This window comes from Panthera onca, chromosome C1 (assembly GCF_046562875.1).
Source record: "Panthera onca isolate mPanOnc1 chromosome C1, mPanOnc1 haplotype 2, whole genome shotgun sequence".
Lineage (NCBI taxonomy): Eukaryota > Metazoa > Chordata > Mammalia > Carnivora > Felidae > Panthera > Panthera onca.
In genome coordinates, this window is record NC_138346.1 from 70,463,778 (window position 1) to 70,488,421 (window position 24,644).

The window sequence follows — 24,644 nt, forward strand, 5'->3', positions numbered from 1 at the left end:
TCCATCTCTCTCTGCCTATTCCCAGTTTGTGCGCGCTCTCTCTCTCTCTCTCTCTCTCTCTCTCTCTCTCTCTCTCTCAATAATAACTAAATAAACTTTAAAAATTATTTTAAAAAAAGAATGCATAGTCCATCAGTGAATTGCCACTTATTACAGCCTTGCACAATCCATATTCTTCACATTGTAATGAATGACTGCTGTCTCGAATATTTATTTAGAACTGAGGGTCCTGGAAGACAATTCAGCTTTGGATAAAATGCTGCAGGAGGTCCAGATGCCCTCAAAAAAACTGGACTTCATTATTTTGAATGAAACAAGTAAGTTGAATTTCTTTCAGAACAGAACTGCTCACGGAAACACCAATAAAAATCTCTCCAAACGTGACAACTTGATCTGAAAATACACATTTTATATTATATGTAAATCTAACCTAAGTTTATTTTGTCTATGAAATAGCCTGTCACGAGAACTGCTGGTTTTACTTTTTGTTTTGTTTTCAAATACAGCACCCTTCTATGTGAAATTTAATTCTGTTAAGAGGAAGCCTTTGGAAAAAAACCAGTATTGCTACCCCATACCCCAGCTTCATTCTGTTAGGAACTCTGCTCTATAAAGTATTAATTGCGCGTTTAATTTAATGATATCCTGATATATTTTGCCTTTAACCCAAAGAAGTAAAAAATATATCTGAGATGACTATAAAAAAATTAGGGTTGGCTGTAAAATGCTGAAACTTCAGATTCGGAAGAGAAATCTTGGATTTTTCTAACCTTCTCCCTGCCACAGTTAGCCTAGTCCCTGTGCCGGGAGCCTGGATGATGTGCAGAAACCACTAAGAATGGGGGTTGGGGGGGGTGGGGGTGGGGTCTTTGAGCAGGAAATGCAGTCAGGTTGTTTTTATTTGGTTGCTCGTTTTTTTCCATTAAGAGCTAATTACTCGTGGGGGATGGGGGAATCCACCAGGACTGATTTATTTCACATTTTAAAAGGGTAATAATATATAGGGTAATAATATAGGGTAATAATATAGGGTAGTAATATAGGGTAATAATAGAAAATATTCAAAAAGATTCAATAGAAAAGATTCATCCAAGATTAAATGTCAGGAAAAGCACCAGAAAACAGAGGGTGCTTCTGAAGAACTCCTCAGCATGGGGCTACTCAAAAATGAAATGTGCATAGAATCACCCGGAACCTTGCTAATGTGGCTCTGTGATCCAGCAAGGAGGGGTGAGCCCAGGGTTCAGAGTTTGGAATTAGCCCCTAGGTGATGCCAGTGTTGCTGGCTCCTGAATCAGGCATGGTGGGCAAGAATTTAGAGTTCTGGAGAGCCACCTCGACTGTTGGTGCAGAAGGCACTGCATACTGGAGACTTGACAAAAAGTGGGGGGCCCTGAAAGTTTTTGACTCAGAGAACCCATAGGATTGGATGGACAACCTGCTGGGGAGGTTGGAGCTTCCAGAAACACCTTCCACAACCACCTCATCTGGGAGGTGGTTGTACATTCAAACTCCAGGAAAGGAGGGCTGGGGGGAAGTGGGGGTCGAGGTCTTGGAGGAGGGGCAGAAGGAGGTGGGACTGGTGACTACAAAGAACCCCCCCAAAAGAAAACACTCCATCTTCAGAATGATGGAGCTAAAACACTTCTAATCAACTAGTACCCATTCAAACAAAGGAGAGATGAAATGGTGGGTTTGGCATACTTACTGAAAACAATATGGTCAACACATAGCTTGACATTCTATGGAAAAATAATAAAGACTTAAATTTAGAAGGCATAAAATAATCAGCAAAAAACAAATTAAAGAGAAATCTATTTATATAAAGATTTTACTCGTAAACATTTCTTTTTACATCAACTGAAATAACTGTGGAAGGAAGGAAGAAAGAAAGAAAAGAAAGAAAGAAGCAGCTCTAGAGATATGGATTTTTTTCCCCTTCAAGCTAAATCTACTGAAGCTGGAAATAATCTGATTAAAATATGAAACATCTCTCTCTGTCTCTGTCTCTGTGTGTGTGTCTTTAACATTTATTAGTCTAACTCATCATCTTGAATTTGGGAGCAAAGGAAACCAATTCATTACTTAGGGCAAATTTTATTAAACTGATGCTAAATCAAGCACAGAGAATAAAACAGATCTGCAGACCATACAGAACGTTCACAACAGTCTGTGCCGTGTAAACCTGATTTCATTCTGTGAAACACAGAGCTGAAAATGGGAACTCAGCTTTGCGGTCTGGGATGGCAATAAGAATCACAAAAATGTTATTAAATCAGAATTTTAAAATAAAGTTGGGGCCAACTAAAAATCCTAAACATCTTCAAGGAAATTCAAGAAGAGGAAAACATTTTGGAGGAAAGCTTAGAACATAAGCCATAAACAAACTAGATAAGTAGATCAGATGCCAAAGAACAGAATCATAAAAACAAAACATTAGCAATTCTAAGATGCACTTTTATTTTACAAGGCACCAATGTATTTAATAGATACATTAGGAAAGACTTTATGGCTTTAATCTTAACTAGTATCCTGACCTGAAAGAGAATATTTTTATATCTTAAAAACATGCTGAATCCAAGCAGTTCATTTTCTTTCTCAATTCTAATTTAACAAATTGTTGACTACTAGCTATGATTTATCACTGACAGAGATAAGAGACCTAGATCATGTGCTAATAATTATTCTTAATTTACTAATTAATCTTTCTGTTTGTTTAGAATTTTGGTATCAGATGATTTTGCCTCCTCATTTTGATACATCCAAGAAATATCCTCTCCTAATAGACGTGTAAGTATTCAAGAGGAAGGAACAATTTGGAAGTTAACCACTGTACATGTTTTTACCCAAGGGCAGTTTACAGAAAATTAACGTTTGAAAAATGTTAAAAAAAAAAAAAAAATCCTTCCTCTCTTCCTGAATCATTGTAAAGCAGTTTTACTGTTTCCTTCTCCAATTTTGCAATCACAACCCCAAATCTTTGTTTTCTACCATCTTTCTAATGGAGAGAGTAGACACCCTTCTGTCATAATTTTGTTTTGATCTGTTTCTCTGAACTACAAGAGAATTTCAAAGAATTTTCAGGTCCCAGTTTTATCCTTACCTCTTGCCCATTTTAACATGTAAGAGATAGGTATTAATAGTATTAACAATTTCTTTACCCCCAAGTTTCCCCAAACATCTTGAATGGTGGCCTTTGATTCACTAGGACATCAGGTCTCTTTTCCATTAGTTTCCAAAATATCACTGCCTGGTATTTTCCACTCACATCTTTGGTGAAGAGACGATGTGATACAGGAAATTATTCATTATAATCCAAACGTCTTCAGGTGTTAGAGAAAGTTCTGAAACACAAATCTTTGAGCAGTAAATGTAAACTCATGCAAATTCTAAATATGGCATCTTTATAAAATATTTTTGATAATTACTGGGAATATATTTTACTTTAGTCCTTCTAAAATTGCCCTGAACTCACATATGATGCCACAATGCCACTCTTCCTGTCCTAGCTTGTCTCATTTCCTTTATTAAAAACAAAACAAAAACAAACCAACAAATGTGCTGGGGACCTGCTGCACACCAGGTGATTTGCAAACCTATATGAGTTCTATTGCGCCCATTGTATGGGGAGGGGGAAGGGAGGGACGTTAATATCCAACAGCCTGTTGCACTGTATTTACAGTTCCATGTAAACAAAAAAAAGCTCAAAGAAAGGGAAAAAAGGTATTTTAAACTTCAAGAGATGCTGTTTGATTTTCAGTAAGCCTTATTACTTTGACTACAGTGACACTAGTTTGCTTTAGGTTTCAGCCCCCCTACTGAAAACAGATCCTTTAGAAAAGAGTGATATTTTTATCTTCTTTGACTATCTAATAAGGAATGATTAGACCTCTCTTTTATAAGGAAAGTTTAAAAAAACAGGGTAAATTTACTGCCTGTTTTTTCAGTTATTTTCCTCTTCCCATCCTTACATGTCTAAATCTTTGCTTTCTATTTTTTAAAATAATGTTGTTTAATCTTAGTGGGTTAGGTAACTTGACACATAACCAATATTAAGGGAAGCTATTACTCTACCATATCTAATATCATTGAATCTAATATCATTTCACATGTTGTTAAAAAATGTTTACTTGCCCAAGAAATGCATGAGAGCATTTGTCTCTTTAAAGTTAGAATGTTACAATATTTAGTTTAAAATTAAAGTACTATAATGTTTGTTTAAAACCAAAGTTCTTTTGACTTCTTTCACTAGGATGAGAAAAGGCATGTAGTGGAGGGGACAGTGAACAGATCAGTAGGAGAAATGGGCTTGGAGGGAGAGGTATAGGAGAAGGTCTGGGTCCAGGAGTCTCGTAGATCGTGAAAAGATGACATATTTAAATGTGATGCAAGAAGCTATCGGGAGCTTGTCTTGATTAACAAATGGAAATGAGAGGGCTAATGGAAAGTGTGCATCCAGCTGTTTGGGAGTGGGAGTTAAACACGTTAATAAGTAGAATGCTGAACAACAACATGCCCATTTTTCAATACAGTCTACTTCTTTCTCCTTTGAAGTTTTAAGGAGTAGCATTCATTCATACTTTGGCCCATTCCACAATGACTCGTGCACATTTGTGGCCTTAGTGTGCAACCCCATCTGGGGTTGCAGGGAAAACAGTGCGTATTATACACCAAAGTGGTGCTTAAGGAAGTTCCAGCCTAGGAAATACATTTGTAGTCGAGAAGTGTTGGTAAGCCAGGGAGGAAGGATATATTCAAAGCTGCATTTATTGTCATTCTCATTAATTTCTCCTAACACACTTTCCCTGTCCCGACTGTTAAGTCTTTATTTCTTTGATTTCCAAGAAACATACGACTTAGAAAATGTTGGCCTGTGAAGTCTGTGTTTGATACCAGTCTTCAAAGATAATACTGATGGGCATCTTTGAAGGAAACACACAGCCATTATAGTCATGTTGCCAAGTTTTAGAGGGACCATTGTGGGCACCCTGGTGGCTGGCACAATTTCAGGCTCATGATCTGGAAAGATGCATACTTATTGTCCACAGGGAGTAGAAATATAAGCACTCCTCATTTGATTCAGAAAAACCACAAAGGCTAACAATTTGGGATTTTTCACAGATATGCAGGCCCGTGTAGTCAAAAAGCAGACGCTATCTTCAGACTCAACTGGGCTACTTACCTTGCAAGCACAGAAAACATTATCGTAGCTAGCTTTGATGGCAGAGGAAGTGGTTACCAAGGAGATAAGATCATGCACGCAGTCAACAGAAGACTGGGAACATTTGAAGTTGAAGATCAAATTGAAGCAGCCAGGTGAGTGACTAGGAGATGAATTCTAAGATCATCTGATTTTCCTCCCTCAATTTATATTTCCAAGTTGTAAAGTGTAAAGAATGTGAAGTGTTTTGGGATGCACCTTTCATCTTTGGGGTGTATTTTCATGAAGATAATCACATTTATGTAAAAATGTATGTCATTATAGACGTTATATAAAGGTTAAAGAAGACACAGCTCTTAAATTCCTCTGTGTGACTCTAGAAAGATAGTTGGTATATGTGCTACCACCCTCTAGGAACAGAGACTCAAAATTCAACTAATACGTGGACAAACTGAGGGATAAATGCACTCCTGAGGAAACACCTAACTCAACAAGTGAGCCATCCCTGTAGTCAAGTACAAGTGAAGGAGTTCAGTGTTCCTTTAGAATGTAAGAAGCTACACTACACGTGATAGCTATGAAGTCCTAGGAGTGGCTCTTACAGTCTGGATGAGGGTCACTTCGCCATTTGGGGGAAATTGTGGAGCAAAAGCCATCTTCACTCACAATTATAAGGGCTTCATTAAGTATGAACCACATCTCATTCTCGTGCTTTCCAGTCACGGGACCATAGATAGGCATGATCTGGCTTAAGAGAGATTTTAATCATGAATAATGGTCACCATGTAATGCACATGTAACATGGGCAATGTTTTGCCTGCATTGTCATGAGAACTGTACAGCAGCCCTGCAAGGTAGGCGTCTGTACCCCATATTTTAGGTATAAAAAAAAATTGTGAGTCTCCCAACTCACATACAGCTGCATTCAACTGGTAAATGGGAAATGTAGTCTTTTGAGGTTCTATAACCAACTGCATGGATGTCTAGGGAGACATTATAAGTGGTTGATTTAAAATAATGTTGTGGAATCATAAACTAGCAAATGCAGCAAAACTGTGAATGAATAAGTGGGTGGAAGAAAATGCCTTTAAAAACAAGGAACAACCAAAGAGAAGATGACAGAAAATTTAATAAGTATCCGTAAGTCTCTTACACCAAAGTTAATGATTTGCTATTTTCCTTTAAAGTAAAAAAGAGAGAAAGGGAGGTTTATATTAGAAAGAGGATGAACTGGTTCAGGAGTAATGCTGTGATATTTTAAATCTAAATGTTTACCCAAATTGATCCTCTGTGAGAGAGGGCAGAGTTTCCATGGCTTCTCAAATCCAACATTACAGAATTGGGTGTCCACAATGTACATCTCCAGTTTAAAAAAATTAACGAGGGGCATTTGGGCCGCTCGGTCAGTTAAGCGGCCAGCTCTTGATCACAGCTTAGGTCATGATCTCACAGTTCAGTGAACTCCAGCCCTGCCTTGGGCTCTGAGTTGATGGTACTGCCTACTTGAGATTCTCTCCTCTTTGCCCCTTCCCCGCTTGTGTGCTCTCTCTCTCTCTCTCCCTCTCTCAAAATAAATGAACTTTAAACAAATAAAAAGTAAAAACTTAATGAGAATGTATTTATACAACAGAATACTATTTCAGTGACTAAAAAGAACAGCATACATAGATGAATCTCACAGGCTTTTGAATAAAGAAGCCAGGCAAAAAGGTGTATATCCTGCATGACCCATTTTATATAAAGTTCAAAAACAGGTACAGATTGGAATCCTGAATACGAAATGTTTTCTTTTTGCAAAGGGAGAAATGACCCAGAGGCTTCCAGGGGATAGTAATGCACTATATCTTAGTTTAAGGATATACTCATTTCCGTAAATGCTTATCAACTTGTACACTCATGATTTGGTGGACATTTCCATACATATATGTGGTCTAAGTTTTAAAAGTTTACAGGGAGAATATAATGAGTTGAAAACTACTTACTTTTAATTTTTGCTAATAATGCTTAACTCAGGGCATCCTAAGTCATATATACAATTGAAAACACAAAAATTCTCCAAGTCACATACAGGTCAATGTAAGGGTCCCCACCCCACATCAATACTACAAAGTTAAAAGAGTCCCATTCACTAGATTTCTCCTTAAAGGAAACAAATTACCTTTTGATGTAAGGCTAAGATTAAGAAGAGGGTGCATAAAACATTTTTCTCATTTCTTTACCTCAATACCAATCCTGAACACAATTTAGTGGCAAAAAGACTTCTTACTTCATCAAGGAAAAATTCCTTCCTATTTAATGGGTGCTGAGCTAACTAATCAACACCCACCATAAGAAGGAATTTATTTAGAGAATGGTGTTTAAGTTCTCAGGTAGGGGGCCCAGAGACATTTCTAAGCCCTACCCAGATGTTCTCCATGCCTCTATATCTCTCCATGGTGGGGGCATCCTCTCTTAAACTGAAAAACATCTGGAGAGATTTAAATTCAATTATGTAAAGAAAAGTGCATCTGGGCTGCAAATTTTTATATAAAGCTGTGAAAAAAACTGCCAGGATTTGTTTTCTGTGAATCATACACACACACACACACACACACACACACACGCACACACAGACAAAATTTTTGTGGACCCCCAACAAAAGTAAACCTTGTTCATCTGGCCCTTGAGTTTAAAATGACAGACATCCTTCTCAGGTGTTTATTTGATTGCTGGCAGTGATTAATCTTAGATTCCAATAGGATGAAACAGAGAACAAATGGCAGGGTTTCCTATCTGTGCACTTATCTTAGTTTCTACACACAAAGCCGTGCTAATTCATGGACTTCTTCCATGTATTTTAGACAATTTTCAAAAATGGGATTTGTGGACGACAAACGGATTGCAATTTGGGGCTGGGTGAGTAGTTGTTTGGTTAATGAATCTGTATGCATATAGTTGGTGAATATAATCCAGAGCATGATAATTTACCTTTGGCATGTAAATACTTAGAGTGGAAATCACGTATTTTTAATCTAAGAAGATCCAAATAAAATGTCTTCGATCTCTAGGCAGTGAGTCCCTGTTGGTCGGGCATACAGCTTTGTTTCTTCTGATCAAGGAGGGAGGTGAGGGAGGTAAGGAAAAGAGAGAAAGAAGTAGAATGGTGAGGAAGGAGAGTAGGAGACAGGGAAGGAGGGAGATTTTCCTCACGAGTCAAAGTCAGTAAAGACCTAGTGTGTATTGATTTTGTTTTCTTTAATTAGTATCCGGCAAACTTTTGATGCCTTTCCCCCTTAGACCTATCAAGAAACGGGATGAGGGCTCTGAAAGTGTAGTCTTTAGATATTGTCCAATTAAGGCCAATTTAAGCCCTTCTCTACCATGCTTTCTATCTCTGAAGAGGAACAGTATATAAAGATGTGAGAAATATGGAAACTGTGACTTGCTTACCATATGTCCTGAATTCCTTTACCTCCATAAAAATAACCGTTTCCATTCCTTAGTCATATGGAGGGTACGTAACCTCAATGGTCCTGGGAGCAGGCAGTGGTGTGTTCAAGTGTGGAATAGCCGTGGCGCCTGTCTCACGGTGGGAGTATTATGGTATGTAATTACTATCAGGTACCAAAAGATACGGAATGTTGACCTTAAAATTTCGATGACAAAACCATTCTTTTTTGAGTTTCAATGTTTCTACAGGAAATAAGCTGATTCATCGTAGATGTACTTTATGGATATCTAAAATCAAATGGTCTCCCTTATTCTGCTATTAATATCAAAAGCCTGGGTGGTATTATTTGATATCTACACATTTACTTATCAATAAATACTGTTTTCCAAATTTCAAAACATCCCTAATGCTACATTTCTACAGATAAACCCTTCCTTATCTTTATTCTGCTTTGAATTTGGGGGCTTCACATAATAGCAGAATAAAAGAAGCATGTATTTCTTTTTCTTCCAGTAAAGGTCAGATATAAGTAGGGCTCTTTAGGCGGGAAAAGGAGAACAGGGACAGGGAAATTCCTAGGGGGTTTGTCTTTTTCCCACTGTCTCTAAGTTAATGAAAGCCACGCTAGGATCTCCTTTTCATCATTCAGAAAATAATTATAGAAGGCATCATAATTCCCAAAGGGGAGGGAGTGAGCACTGGAACACTAGGTAGGTGGTGAGAAGATGAATTATTTTCCTGCACCTCTTCAGACCCCATCTCAAATCCTTTATGTGATAGACTCACTGGTAACAAATATGCTTATTAAATATTTTTGGCCCCAATATATGGTAGTACCAATCTTGTGGAAAGCCCTTTTTTAAAGCCCAAGTCAAGAGATTTATCTTATTGAAGATAAATAAATAATAAATACATAAATAAATAAAATATTGCTATCTTTATGTTAAAAAAATGGAAAGCATAGTTACAACTTAGTCCATATACAAATGGTTTTGTTTTCGTAGAAACCTTTCCTATTTGATGCTAATTGTTCTGTTGCTTAGCCTGTTTTTGGAGACCTCTGGTGGCCAATAAAATAATAGAAGCAATCTTTATGAGTTTAGAAGTCTAATAAGAAGAGAGCTTCATTAAACGTATATGGACCAACCCAACTTTCTAGACGTAGGAACATTCTAGAATTCTTACATATGTATTAATTTGAACAATTTTATTCAAAGATCAGATAGAAGGAATACATAAATGGTATTTCAAAGATGTATTTGTAGAAGTTTACAACTGTATTATGCATTTAAAATGTACTCATTAAAATTTCAGAACTTCTCACACATGTAAACCTGATTAACATAATAAAAAAGGGTCATTATGTTCTAGGACAAGAAGAACTGAAGTCTTCTGCTGTTTGAGGAAAAATTTATTTTGTTCTTAAAGACTATTTCCCCTCCATCACATGTACAACCTAAATTATTCATATTTAAATGTTAAAATATATGAACATTTTATGAAGATCTTATATTTTAAAACATCTTTAAAATATTATATTTTCTATATTAGTGTCCTCTAGATATGTAAAATTACGTATAGCCTGTATTCCTTTTAATCAAAATGATAAAATGTTGCCATTATTTATTTTGGAGGACAATATTTTGATCTCCATAGGAAAAACATAAAGAACACATGTGGAGTAACTAACACTCATTATCAATATAATTTTTAAATCTACAGTGCCAGTCATTTAAAAAAGGTTAGAATGTTACCTGAGGTAGTTGTTGTCCTGTGTGTGTGTGTGGGTGTGTGTGTTGAGTGTCGTGTATATATATATGCACCCTGTTTTCAACCATATTTATAGATAAAAGAGCTTACATCATTTCAGCAGATATTAATGCAATCTATTTCACAGTACACAACTGTTATAATACCAAAATTGAGGGCTCACCACAAAATGAGAGAAAATGAATGTTTGACGTGCATTGTGTTGGAGTAACTGACATAATACAGGGAAATATAGCAAATAAATGATACCTGAATTCTTTGTTTTAATTATAGTGAATTTTAACCTGCCAAAAAAAAATATGATTTAAGTAAGCAACGAGTAAGTGAACATTATAAGGGGTTTCCAAAAGGAAATTAAGGTATATGCTTGTGTCAAGATCAAAAACTCCAGACAGTTGAGGCATTAAGTGACTTTCTAACTTAGATTCTTTGAGAGGATCAGATGATAATGTAAAGAGCCCTTACCTTGTAGCACTTCACATCTGATTTTTCTGCAGATGGCTTATTGGTTGGGTTTTAGATCATCTAGTTTGATCTCCCTCTGCCCTCATTGGTTCTGGCTAAGTGTGGAAAAAACGTGATTCTGAGCAGGTGTGTCTGGTTGTATTAACACACCCAATAAAAATGATCTTGAGGAGACACTCCTGAGGGGGATACTGTAGACCTGTGCACAAGTTAAGACATGTGAAAGCACATAAAGTAACTCAATAAAAGGAAGAAAAGTTTTATTGTGTGAATTAAGCATTTTGAATTCTTTTTCATCACAGATTCAGTGTATACAGAACGTTACATGGGTTTGCCGACTCCACAAGACAACCTTGACTATTACAAGGTAAGAGATGAGAAACCAGATCCATTTTATAACCTATTTATAAGTTGTTTAAGAACATTTTTAAGTGTATCTATTCTAGAAAATATATATTTTTTATTTCCAACAAAATTCTTGTTAAAAAGAAATAACACAGGTGGTTTAGAGATACTCCAATAGCTTCCCCTACTATATTCTGCATAATTACAGTCTTTATCGTATGCTATATAGGTCACAATATGCATTCATTTGGAAATACAAAGCAACACCAGATAATTACTTTAATTATAAAAATTTCATTTAGAAAACATGTCAAATTCAACATATTCCTTTAGAGCCCAGAAGACTCTCTAAACCTTTAGCTATATATTAAAATGTCTATGGTATTATCATAATTAAGATGTACGTACAAGCCTATGATTTTCTTCTTCATACCAACTATGTACAGTTTGTTCGAACCAGGTTTGAGTAAAACAGGTGACGAGTAGGTACAGTTGGGCAACGCCCTGCAAAGCCCTTGAACCCACATTACTGAATAGCATCCAACATGGCTGGCTGATGGGAGACAAGTGGGAAGGTTGCTCTTCAGACAAGCTGTAGCATTTAGAATGTGGCCCGGAAGCAATGCTCATTGGCAGCAGCCTGTGCTAGTGTGGATGCCATGGCGGAGCCAGAGCACTGTCTCTGGTGCCACACTGGTGTCGCCAGGAGTGCTAGCCTAAGTCTAGGGACCTGTGTGGCACTTGGGCCCTTCCAAAACTTTCCTGAGTCTATCTGTCACGTTTGTTGAAAACGCCAAAACTTGCAGATGACAAAGTAAATCATCTCGTGTTTACGTTCTCTGAGGGAAATTCAAAACTCTTCTCAGGACAGTGAATTAAAAAGCAAGAAAAACAAAAAGAGGAGTAAGTTACCAAGATTTCTCATCTGTGCCACAAGTCTCTGTACACGGGCTTCTGAGCGGTATTTGTACGTTTCCGTAAGGCGCCGCCATTGCTATAGATTCTGAATCCGTGTGGTCAAAACACAATAAAACTCAAATAAAATGTCGAGTTTTGCAACTTAAGTATACACAGTTTAGTTTTCTCCCTTTGTGCTTTATTTGTGAAGGCTCAAGGCAGAGGCCGTGCAGGGAGGAGCATGTGGCTGTGTCTGGGCCTGCGTGTGTGTTTTCATCTGTTTTTCGGTCGAGATAGGAAAGTGACGACCTGTAATGTGACATGCACAAATCATCTTCCACTGCAAAGCGGTCCCATAGTCAGGTTGTCCCCATTTCCACTGGTTGTCCCTCCTAATACTTTGGACTCAATTCTTCCCATTCTGTCTCCTCCACATCCGATAAGCTGCTGTAGACATCCTTTCCTTTCTTCGGCACCACTTTGCTGCTGTCACATGACTACCTGCTTTTGTAATAATAACCCAATTGGTGTCCCCTTCGCTTGTCTTTCTACACTCCAGTCTATACCACAAAGAGGTGTGAGATTAATCCCCACGTTCTCACATACAACACTTTCATGGATCTTTTGTGTGACTCAACTGAATCCAACCCTCAGTCTTTAACCACGTGGTCAGCCTCCTTCTCACAGTGGTCTAGTTCGCTTGCAATGGTCACTGCTCTCTGAATATTTCTGGACTTTTCCCTGTTCTGTTCCTTATGCCTGGAATGTCGTTGCCCCTATATATCCATTTACTAGGAAATCTGTACTCTTCTTCTGGTGGACTGACATCCCCTTTGGCTCTTAGGACGTTTTCTCGTATATCTCTTACTCTTCAGGTTATCTTGAATTTATGGTTATTTTGTAGTCCCTTTTCCCCTCAGCACTATTATTAACTGTTCAAGTCTTTACTGGACATTGTGTTCTTTAGATTACCCAATATGAACCTGAAAACCTTGCCTGATTTAATGTAAGAACTTTTTGAAGAAAAACAATTCTTACAAAAATCGCATGTCTCCATCACTTCTCTCATTTTCCATCTGGAGTTTTCTTGTCCGTAACTTGACCAGGACGCTTACGGTATGGCGTATTTGCTGGGTTGCTGAAGGGTTTTCCAAAATATCCCAAAGTACTAAAAACTCCTGGAACCGAGGTGTACTGTCCAGGACCCTAACCCTGACTCTAGAATCTGCTGGATGTTAAGTCAAAAGTTCATTTTAAAAATCCCGTTCTGAACAGTCTTTGAACCTAGAAGCACAGGGTCAAGTCCAAACCCTGACGTCCAGGGAAGTCCACGCCACCTACCCTAACTTCCCTCGATGAACATCAGCCACCAAGGCGTTTCCTCTTGGGCCAGCCCTCCCCCGCTAGGATGATGGATTTTAATCTACCGTTTCATCCTGCATCGTTCTCTGGATTTTCCTATACGCTCCTCGTTCCCACATGGATCCCGCTCTTCCTCACCTCTGCTTGCCCCAAGGTGACCACGTTCATCTCTCCCCTTAGGTGTTCGCTGCATGAGGTCGTCATGTAAATAGAAGTCCCTTCCCACTGCCAATGGCAACACGCGCACACTGGGTGCACAGAGTCACTCTTACACTTCACTGTACAGATGGCACCCGAGGACTGTTTAATCCTTCCACGCCAGGAGTCGAGTTTTCTTGGCACAAAATTCAGTGCTGGCAATGGACACATTAAAACTGCCAGTACCAGGGCGCTAAAGGTTCCCAATGTGTTACTCAGAGGAATGATTTGGGCGGGTGAGAGTTAAGGTGTGTAGGGAAAGTGAGGCAAACGCGTTCACTGAATTGTTTCCACCCTGGTAAGTTGCTTCCTCAGAGTGTGGAGAGCTGAATCTAAGTGCCTATATTTGGTGCACAGCAGGCTTTAGAATAAAGCTGCCCTCCTTTGTTTTTTAAATAAGCCTGTGCTTTTGTCTCTGGCAAGAATACATTCAAAGATTCTATTTTCCTCCGAGGCCCCAGCTGCCCCTCTGGACCCCATCTTTTACTTTTCTTTCCCAGGTTGTTTTTATTTCTCTCTCTCTGCTTCTCTCCCTCCCTCCCTCCTCCCACCCTTTTGGAAAAGACAAAGAAGACAATTCCTTAGAGGCTTTCAGTACCCTGTGCATGTCTGTGGGTCAGAAGGAGATATTTTGAAAATGGTTCCCATTTAGTCTGACCCACGGACTCTCTTCAATACATCCAGGACAGGAAGGACCAAAGTGTGTAATAAGCAAGTCCCTGATCTTTGTTTACATTTGCAGCTAATGAATCATCAATCAGTAGCCAGGATTATTATAGCCTTTATAAGAGAAGACGATTTTTAATTTAAAAAGAATGAGAAAAAGGATTCATTATTAGGTCACTGATAACCCGGATTTGGAAGAATTTAGAGAAATCCACATCACCAAGAGAAGCACATTGTATGAAGTAAAGGTCCTACTTATGATTTAGGAAAGGGAATTTGAGAAACCATTTGTGTACACAAATGGAACAGGTAGGGATGCCATGTATAGTTGTTCAGCTTGTGCACTGCTAAAAGCAGTCTACGCTCCATTCACTAAGACAGGCACCTCTGGGGCTGCATAGAACCAGAAGGAATTTCGTTTTCCTATTCTTACAAAGCTGCCATATAGATTAGCAGACCCTAGGACTAAGGCTCAGACCCAAAGCAGTGATACGAACAGTGGCTCCCTAAAACCCTTTGTAGATAATCACCCACCTACTGCCAAGTGGCAAGGCAGGAGCACTTTTAAAGGCAGTGAAGCCTGTGGAAACATCTTTTCACTGAAACAGTGAGTTTCAGTCCACAGCAGACCAAAATGGTGACAGATTTGAGCAGAGGAATCAGATAGGCAATGAGAAAACCCTCAGCCCCACTGGCAAAAAAGCAAATCGCAGCTGCAGCCACACCTTGAGGAGTATGTTTCTCACTAACACTGATGAGTGGTCTTTCATATGGTCAGTCATAGGTCTTTTAATCACACCTATTAAAAAAATAACATGTAGTAGACTTTCACTCACCCATTCAAGGTGCCTGGTATTTTAATTGTTCAGAAGTTTATTAACTTGTTGGTGAGATAAAGCATGCACACAAAATTTTCAAAGAGAATTAAGAGAGAGTAGGTAATAAACTATGAACTCAAATATGACAGAGTACCCCGTATGTGTGGAAAAGACCAGCGGCTTCCAAATTGTGATGAGCCCCAGGAATTTTGTAGCTTCCGAGCATGTAGGGCAGGGAAAGGAAGTGGCCAAGAAGTTAGGATTTCACCTTTCCCTCCCAAGCCCTCTCAAATGGTGTGCATATGTAGGGGCGTCCAGTTTCATTTATTTCATTCATTGTTTTCACTCATTCATTCAGTGCTTGCTTCTATGGCCGGACACTCTTCTAAGGTCTTTACGTGGATTATTCTGTTCAGTTCTCCCTCACGTTCTCTGAGATAAGTGCTCTGATTATCTTCCTTTTACTGACACTGAACCTGAGGCACAAAAACGTTACATACATATAGAGACTGAGGGGTGGGAAAGGGTGGGGCGCTTATGTGAAGCCAATAAAGAAAGATTTCGGAAATAAAGAGGGAGGCCGCAGACACTCTCTGTAGGTTGCAGAGAGGGACGAGGCAGACAGGGCAGCACACACATGAGTAGCAGGTACAGCTGGTTTCCTGGGGATTTGTGAAGCAGGTTGGAGGAACTGACAGATACCATGGAGGCAGGGCTGTGGGAAGAGCAGGCCAAATGGTGGCCTGTAAGGCAGGACATAGACTGGGGTGGGAATGGATTTATGAGTATGCACAGAGAGAGGCAGAAGATCAAGGGCAAGAGAAATGGGGCCCAAGTCCTGAGCCTTGTTGCCAAGAGAAGAGGGCAGCCTGGAACACACAGAAGGGACTGATTTAACTTGTAGAGGAGATTTATTTTGCATTTTGCTCAAAATTTGATAGGCTTTTGGCAAGTGTATGAAACAGTCATAGATTTGGCAGTCTTCTGCTAGCAGATTTGAAATGTTCAATCCTTAAGAACTGCTGCATCGTTAGGTTATGCAAAACAGGGTGCAATTTTGTAAATATGCCATCTTGTACTGATTTGACATTTGTTCTATTATCCCAGAATATGCCAAAGGGAGAGAGACCTTCAGATTTAAGCCAAACCTTAACTTGTTTGTTGAGTGCTGATAAAATGTTGACTGCTGTGTGATCTTTAAAGAAGCCAGTGTTGCTTGGTGAGGCCTGAGGTAGGGCCCCCTGTCGGGTTGATGGGTTCTCTTTCCTTGGCATCTCATGGATACAGTTGTTTGATAGACGTAAACAAGTAAAACATCCGACAGAGCGGGTTGGATTCATTTTTTTTTCTTAACACATTTCCGTGGCCTCTGTTTTCTGTGGCGTTAATGGTGCTTCCCAAATTAGCATTAGTTCATGCTCTTTACGAGGTTTTGGTTGCAAGCTGGGGAATGCATCGAGGAAGTCGGTATGCCCGTAATAGCTCACTGAGGTGCTGGCTGGCTGTTAGACCAGTGGCTGTTTGCTTTTTCTACAGAAATGTGGAAATGGTGATGAGTTTGCTGGCTGGGATGTGAAGGGACATTGGGACATAACGCTAAGGGGAGAGACTTTGGAGTTAGACCTGTACTCAGATTTGACTTCCACCGTGACTAGCAGTATGAGCTTGGAGAGATTACTTGACTTCTCTGAGCCTCAGTTTCCTCATCTGGATAATGGGGATAGTCAAGCCTACCCCACAGGGTTATTGACAGGACTGAATGATACACCTGCACCTGCCACGAAGTCAGCTTTCAAAATGTGGCAACTGCCACCGTCATCCTCAGGAAGCAGACTGTCCTTTTGGTTCCTCGATGGCACAAAGGGTAGCTTCAAATTGTCAGAACTTCTGTTTCTTACACTCCTTCCCCGTTCTCATCAGCTCTCTCTTTATTTCAAAAGTACAAAGATGTATTTGTTGGAAGGTGACTGAGGAACCAGCATGATCCAACAAGCAGCTACAGATGGTTCTTCTTAGGGCTGAAGGAAAAGCTCCTCACAGAGATGCTGTGGAATCGGCACAGCCACTGGACCAATCCTTCCCACTTCGTTTTGCCAGACTGTTGCTGACAGCGGGGCTCTCCGGAAGTTTCTAGCCTCGGGAGAGTGCCAACCGCACCACCATTGCATCCTCGCCCGTTTATCACTCTGAGCTTCCTTTTTAGTAGCTGGTGATAGACTATTCGGCTTCTAACTTAGTCATCCATTTCCTTTGCTATTTCTGTTGCCATCGATAGGCAAATGGGGATTATCCTATCCCAGTGGGTTAAAATAGCACAATGATATTATTTCTGATCATTAACCACATGTTCAGTGAACATGTCCTCTCTTCCTCTGGCTTGGGGCGAGGCCTTCCACAGGTTCAAGTGTCCCACACAGGGGACAGCCCAGGGTCTGTCTTGATTGAGAAGCCAGGATTCTTGGGTCTAGTAGCAGATGATCCGTGGTGCCAGAGGCGAGGGTGATGCGGCCACGTCTTTGGGCCGGGGGTGGGAGGGGGAGAAAGGCTCTCTGCAGCCTGAGGGCCTGAAAGCGGGTGTGGGCCTCCAGGCCGCCCGCCCCTGCCCAGCCATCCACCTGGAGCAGGGAGGCTCCTCTTGAGGCTTGTCCCTGGGAGCAGGGGGACCGTGCATGGAAAAGGCACACCTACCTCCCAGTTGCAGGGGAAGCTTTTGTTTTATTTTTCTCTTGCCGCATTAAAGTATTTGTCTTTCTTTCTTTGTAGTGTAATATTGTTAATGTAAAACAATTTGCATCATGACACTTTTATCACAGTTTTCGTCTTTTTCTCAGTATGTTGCATTTCTCACCATGTCTAGTTCATCACAGCTACAGTGTGTACATCACAACATTTATCTTAGGCTCAGGGTTTTACTTGTTTATAAAAATTGTCTTCTTTCAGCCTGTATTCACTCCATTTAAGAAAAAAAAAAAAAAAAAGGCAGCCAGAAACTGTTTTGGTCCAAACTCCAGTAGTTATCACATTCCTTGCTAACTGTCCTGCGTATTTATATGTCTCCTAACTATTACTCCGTGTTTCAATGACATTTCTCAGTTTTATGGCTCGTGGAGGTTGTGGGAGCAGCTTTTGCTGTTCACGCTGCCAAGCCAGGAAGGCCCCGTGGGGGCTTTGGGAGGTGAGGTGAAGTGCCGGGGCTGTCCCTGTGGGTCAGGTCTCTGCGGCGAAGTTGAGCGCGGTGGGTGAGCAGAGCGCTGGATTTCATGGGGGGCGGCCCGACGTGGAGGAAGCCGCCGGGCATGAGCAGGGCTGGCAGCAAGGATTGCTCAGGGGGACGCCGACGGGAGCGCCAGGGCCTGGGGCTCCCGTTACCGACGGCCGTTCCCTGTTCGCGGGCAGTGTTCAAGCCCCAGCCTCCAGCTCCTCAAGCTTTGAATCCTACTCTGTGCTTCGGAGGAGAGTGATTTCGACCCTTCCCTCTCTGGCGAGAAGAAACCGCTCAGGGCTCCGCATCAGCGGCCTCGTGGGAAAACACGCCTGCCGAGTCTCGCAGGGCTGTGCAGACCAGCTCCCTCTCGCTTAGTTCATCCTGAGAAGGCGTGGGAACCCAGCGCGAAGGATACCCGGTGTCCTTGCGCGTTACAGATTCCACGACCGTCACTTAACAGCCTGTTTCTCCCTGCTCCTCTGCTGGAAGACCACATCATGAGCTGCTGGGAATTTTAGTGGCCTCAGCCCGGCAAGGCAAGCGAAAGCCTCCGCCGTCAGACTCCGTGCCCAGCGGACACTTCCTACAGGTGTAACCTAGTGCAAGTTCCTCACTTCTGAATTTGGGAGCCTCCATGGAGAAAGGAGGGTTTCTACAGACCTCTTTCACAGGAATGTTGGCAGGATTGAGCAGAGCAGCGTTTTTACAAATATTCCCATTTCACAGAAAACAGGATTCAGGGAGCAGCATGCCTCCAGGTGCACAGCTCACCGATGTTGAAACGGGATAGAACACAAAGCCTCTCACATTAGCCCCATCCCCTTCCTGCCAGACCTTCGGGGTTCCCATCAAAAAATACGAAGCTGGCGTTAGCTACAAAGATGTCTGTGGAATACAAACCTTGGCACTCGTAACGTTGACTTGGACTTCCCGAGATGCTGAAGACATAGCTGGATGATTTTTGAAGCTGTGGGAAGACGACTGGCCCTTCCTCTGTCCGACCCATAAGGAGACAATAGAAGCCGACTCCGGCTCACCCCCCTCCCAAAGGCACTAGGATGTCTGTGTGACACTTGTACCTTCATCCCAGCTTTGTAAACGTCCCCAAACCAAGAGGAGATGACCATGAAGGCCCCGCCCCCATCCTAGAAGTCCTGCCTGCATGAGGCCAGTCTTCAAAAAGCTAACCTCTCAATGTTTTGCCCTATTTCTCTGGCTGATTTGGGAATGGCTTGATCCGATAGCAGGATTTTCCCTAATACAGAATGAGGCAGATAACAACAACCCACTGATTTTCTGAGGCCACTCTTGATCTTTTTCACCCCTTTCCCCTCCCATATGTTACATTTGCCTAGGCTTGAAACATCTGTTCCAAAAGAGGTAATACTTGCTCCTCATTCATTGCCTAGCAATGTGGACCAAAGTTCATGTGACATATTGCAGAGTATGTTCAGTTGCAAATGCTATGTACAGGCTCTTTGAAATGTAGCATGTATGGCACCATGTGACACATGGTTGCCATGGCAATACACTTTTTGGCTGAACTACAGCATAAGCCCATGGAACATACATTGCTAATATGAGACTCTGCCCTGTGCTAATGCATAGGACACAGCCAATCTGGGATCTGGGACTCAAGGGGTTTTGCCTGCAGCCCTGGTGGCAGGTGCCCTCTGCCTGCGTGTGCAGGGAAGATGTGACATCCTCCCTTTCCAGTCCTGTCTCCCAGGCACAGGGCATGCTGTGCATTCTGCCATGCATGGAGACAGCATTTGCTTAAATATCGGTTTGCTATATTTTGTATCAAAGGGGGCCCCAGCTGAAAACATTTTATTTTGTAAACTGAAGTGAAAAATCAGTTTATGGCAGATCTTTTTTTGAATAATGACATTCTTTTTCCCAATTCCAGAATTCAACAGTCATGAGCAGAGCTGAAAATTTTAAACAAGTTGAGTACCTCCTTATTCATGGAACAGCAGATGGTGAGTTTCAGTTAATTAGACTTTTTAGTATCACAGACAGGTTTGCAATTTCACTACTGACAAAACAAAAGCATGAGGGGCAAGACTGTTACATTTACTTCAATAAAACAGTGTTGCTTTCCACAACTCACTTGTCTTGGGCTAAATGGGATGCTAAGTCCTAGAACTTCAAATAGTCCCTTTCTTCTTGTGCCTTTCCCACCCTTCCTATCAGAAAAGGAGCTGCTATTAGTTACTTTATGATTCCTTTCTCTCTCTGCAGATAACGTTCACTTTCAGCAGTCAGCTCAGATCTCCAAAGCCCTGGTGGATGCCGGAGTGGATTTCCAAGCAATGGTACAGCAAAACTTGGTGGAAACGGAGGGAACTTGCTGGTGGGGTCTAGTTGCCCCTCTCTGGGCTCCTTCTCCTCAAGCAGCCCCAGGACACAGGGACAGAATTAAAAGGGTTTTTATTTTTCCAATAAGAAGCTGGAAGTGATATCCTTAAAGCCATAGGCAGAGTAGTATTCAATACTATTAAAGACTTGGGGGTTGAGAAGCACAATATTGCATATCTGGGGAGTGTCAAAACACTGCTCTCCCATCCATGTGGTTGTTCAGTCTCTCCCTGTTTTGATTCAAAAGTAATCACTTAGTAAATGTGTGGCAGACCAATTCTAAAGTGGAACCAGCATGATAATAGCTCAGCTCCAGTATGGAAATCCATTTCTGTCTAGGATGTATTACTAGCCATTCTAACACCAGTGGGACATTAATAATCAGCACGGCTGCCGCTTTGCAATTACAATGTTACCTTTTGTTGAACAGCCACAGGTAATGAACAATTAGGCTTGTTTTGTGGAGTTGGAAATGGCTAGAGCTGTTGTTGCCTATATAGAAGGATGCTTCTAGATATTAAGTGAAATTCATTTTCTGCAATAGACCTTTTCAGGTCAAGAAGGAAAAAGAGATTGTGTGTGTATATAACCAACGTATAAATATGTATGTATGTGTGTATATTTATATGTACGTGTATGTGTGTTACACTAAATATTTTTGTGTAAATCGCTTTCTTGCCTGTATCAGCTAGAAAACCTGCTTTCCTTCACTGTCTTCTCACACACACACCCTTTGCTCTGTGATCAGTTCAAAGGGTGCCCACCATATGGGAGTGGAACAGTTATTTGATACCAAAAACAAACAAATGAAAAAAACAAACCCCAAACCTGGTATATATCTTTTGGGTCAGATTCTTTTAAGAGGTCGAGGTTTATTTGTCTACTATTCAAAGAAGAGAAACAATGCTTTAATTAGGCAATTTTTTAAAGTTCATTTATGTCTCCATACTCTATGGTTGCCCGGTAGTGACTTCCCACTTATTTAATGTAGGATGAATTGATAAATTTTTGCCTCGGGTCAGCTCTTTCATAAATATCAGACACACAGATAGAAAATTCCAGTGAAAAATCAAAGTGTGTTTGCAAATAATACATTTGACTTTTGACCTCCTGTTAAACATATATGAAATATTGAAATAGATTTTTCTAGCGCCTTGGTAACATAGGAGTGCATACGAGTGCTTTTAACAAACTCATTTATTCTAATATCGTTTCTCTCACTGCAGTGTAGGAGTAATCTGACACTTGATAACACTTAATTAAAACTAGTGTGTTTAATGGGATAAACATTCTTTCCTATGCATGATGTGGTTCTGGGGCCTTTGAGCCAGATCTTAAAATGGATTTGGACAGTTTCATTAGAACATGTGTATATCCTTAAAATAATGTTTTAATTCTATGTATGCTTGTTGAGAGCTTATTTGAATTATTTTTTTTTTCAAAAAAGGAGACAACTGGCTTCCTACTTCTGACCTTTTTCTTCCTCTGCAGTGGTATACGGACGAAGACCATGGAATTGCCAGCGGCCCAGCCCACCAACACATATACACCCACATGAGCCACTTCATAAAACAATGCTTCTCTTTACCTTAGCACCTCAAACGGCTTGCCAAACCTCATTGAAAGCCATTTTTGTTCTGTCTCAAAGCTGCACTGTTATGATGATCGTGGAAAAAAAAAGTACACGCAAATCGAGAAATTCAGCGTTACTCTTGTTCCCAAATTTCATATCTATAACCCTAAGAAGCGACTTCTGTCTTCACGACAGATTATTACCTTCCTCAAGTTTGAAGTATTCCGTCTGTTTCTGTTTATTATTTAAAATCATTACCACATCAGTTGCTGAAACAACAACTAGGAGTTGTTCGTATGGGAGCTCTGCACAGGTTCCCTGGGAAGCGTTCATCTTTTTCTAACTGGACCAGCCCATGCGTGCTCTCTTCTTTAAAGGGAACGCAGTGATGTCCCTGAAGCGGGGGTGAGAGAGGGAGGGTTAGGGAAAGAAGTGAGGAGGCATGGCTGGGAAGTCAAGTCCGAGCCCAATGACCCGACCAGACTACGGTCAGCAACTCTTGGAGGAGAGCTGTTCACAGCTAGATGGGCACGGTTTTCTGAGAAAGATTATTTAACCAGTCTCAGGAAATCATAAATGCAAGCACCGACTTCTAAGTAAAACCACAGCAGTTGAATAGACTCCAAAGAAATGAGAAGGAAACTGGCAACCAAGCAAGGCCCGCAGGTGCTGGTTATGGCTACAGGTGCTACGAAAGCACAGCAAGGGTGAGGGGAAAGTACTGCCAACGGGCTTCATAAAATACTGATGTTTCCTGCTGAGGGAGGCAGCCTGGAACTGAGACGTGAGCACATCAGGTTGCCCTGTTAAAAGATGAAAATATTTGTATCACATATTCTAACCTGAAGGAGTCTTTGCATCAGTTTTTCTCATGTCATTTCTTTGAGCGTCTTAATTAAAAGGGGATTTTAACTTCCTTGGACTTGTTTTTAAAAACTGAAAATAAACCGCAAAGTGATGTATTATTATTCCCGCTCTACATCCTGTGGAATTTCTCCTGGTTGTCGAATAAATGTTCCTTCATTTTTTCAGAGGTAATGCATTTTGTGTCTTGAATGAGACCTAAACCACACTGGCATATGGACACGCTTATCCAGAAAGGCTCTTGTTTATTTTGCTTGTTATCCCAGACTGCCTTGTAAACATGGAGAGAGTTCAGTTTTTGTTAAAAAAAAAAAAAAAAAAAAAAAGCCAGATACATAAAAATGTGTTAAATTAAGCAGTTCATAGGGTTTTTATGTAATACATATATAATTTGTTATCACACATACATATATAGCATTTGAAAAACCCAAATAATTTTTATTTTTTATGTAATTTATAATTTTATTCCAGGAAACTACGATGACGCTCATATTATAGGAACAAATAACATCAACAATATCATCTCAGTATAGGTTAAGAAAAAATTCAATTACTTAAGGGTTGAATTATTTGTGGCTGACACATCTATATTAATGAAAGCATAGATTTCAGATGCTGAATTTAGCCTAACAGATAACTGAGGAAATGTGATTTTTTTGTTCCGTTACCTGCAAAATGGCCTCATTTTTAAAAAATTGATTTTATGAACTCAGACTTAGCTTCAGACCATTTGCTGGAAAAAGTTATCTCAGGCTGAGCTCCAGCATAAAAATCTAAAAGTAGAAGAAATGGAAAAAAATCTATCAATTCAACATAAGACCAGTGAGTCACACATAGGAATGGACAGAGGGTTGTGAAATTCAGCTTCAGTTGTACTTCGGGACCATGTCATTGAAGAGCTTCACCTTAAGTCTCAAATCCCACTCACCCATTAGAGACATAAATTGACCTTCAAACCTATAAAGCCCCTGTCATAATTCTATTTCTTAATAGAGTTCAATCATCATGAATGGGCCAATCCCTGCAGAGTTCTATATCTAGAAACAGTAGTCATAGATCATATGTCCACACCCTGTACTGAATTAATAGTCACAAAAACAAGTAGAAATTCTTTTAATTGAAACCAAATATTGTGCAATATCAGATGTTGTACAGATATTCAGACCATTTGGCAGTATCAGATGTTAACATCAGATATTGCACAACCTCAGATATTTTACAGAAATCAGTAAGACTATTTTATACAATAGTAGGTGTTATATAGTATCAGATACTACACAGATATTAAGACCCCTGTGTAACATCTGATATAGTACAACAGTAGTTTCTAAACATGTTAAATGTTTTCTCTGGCGCTCAGAAGGAATAAAAAATTCTAGCATGTATCTTTCATATAATGAGGGTTACAAAAGTTAAAGTAGATTTCATTTGGCCCTCCTAGGGCAAGAGTTACTCTCCAATAAGAGTTTTAAATTGGCTTATTGGGAAAAGAAGGTAAAGACGTTGACCAATAACTTAGAGATAAACTT

The 24,644-nt window shown here is 40.3% G+C and overlaps 1 protein-coding gene across 1 annotated transcript in view; it reads left to right on the plus strand.

Annotated features, from left to right (window-relative positions):
• The window catches only part of DPP4 (dipeptidyl peptidase 4), a 78,330-nt gene extending 55,046 nt beyond the window's left edge, over window positions 1–23,284 (plus strand). The window contains exons 18-26 of the mRNA XM_060621102.2: window positions 219–317; window positions 2,721–2,790; window positions 5,122–5,316; window positions 8,002–8,056; window positions 8,644–8,743; window positions 11,129–11,193; window positions 20,227–20,299; window positions 20,562–20,635; window positions 22,170–23,284. Coding sequence (XP_060477085.1) covers window positions 219–317; window positions 2,721–2,790; window positions 5,122–5,316; window positions 8,002–8,056; window positions 8,644–8,743; window positions 11,129–11,193; window positions 20,227–20,299; window positions 20,562–20,635; window positions 22,170–22,271 — 833 coding nt within the window. The 3' untranslated portion in view covers window positions 22,272–23,284. The remainder of the gene's footprint in view (window positions 1–218; window positions 318–2,720; window positions 2,791–5,121; window positions 5,317–8,001; window positions 8,057–8,643; window positions 8,744–11,128; window positions 11,194–20,226; window positions 20,300–20,561; window positions 20,636–22,169) is intronic.
• The last annotated feature ends 1,360 nt before the right edge of the window (window positions 23,285–24,644 follow it).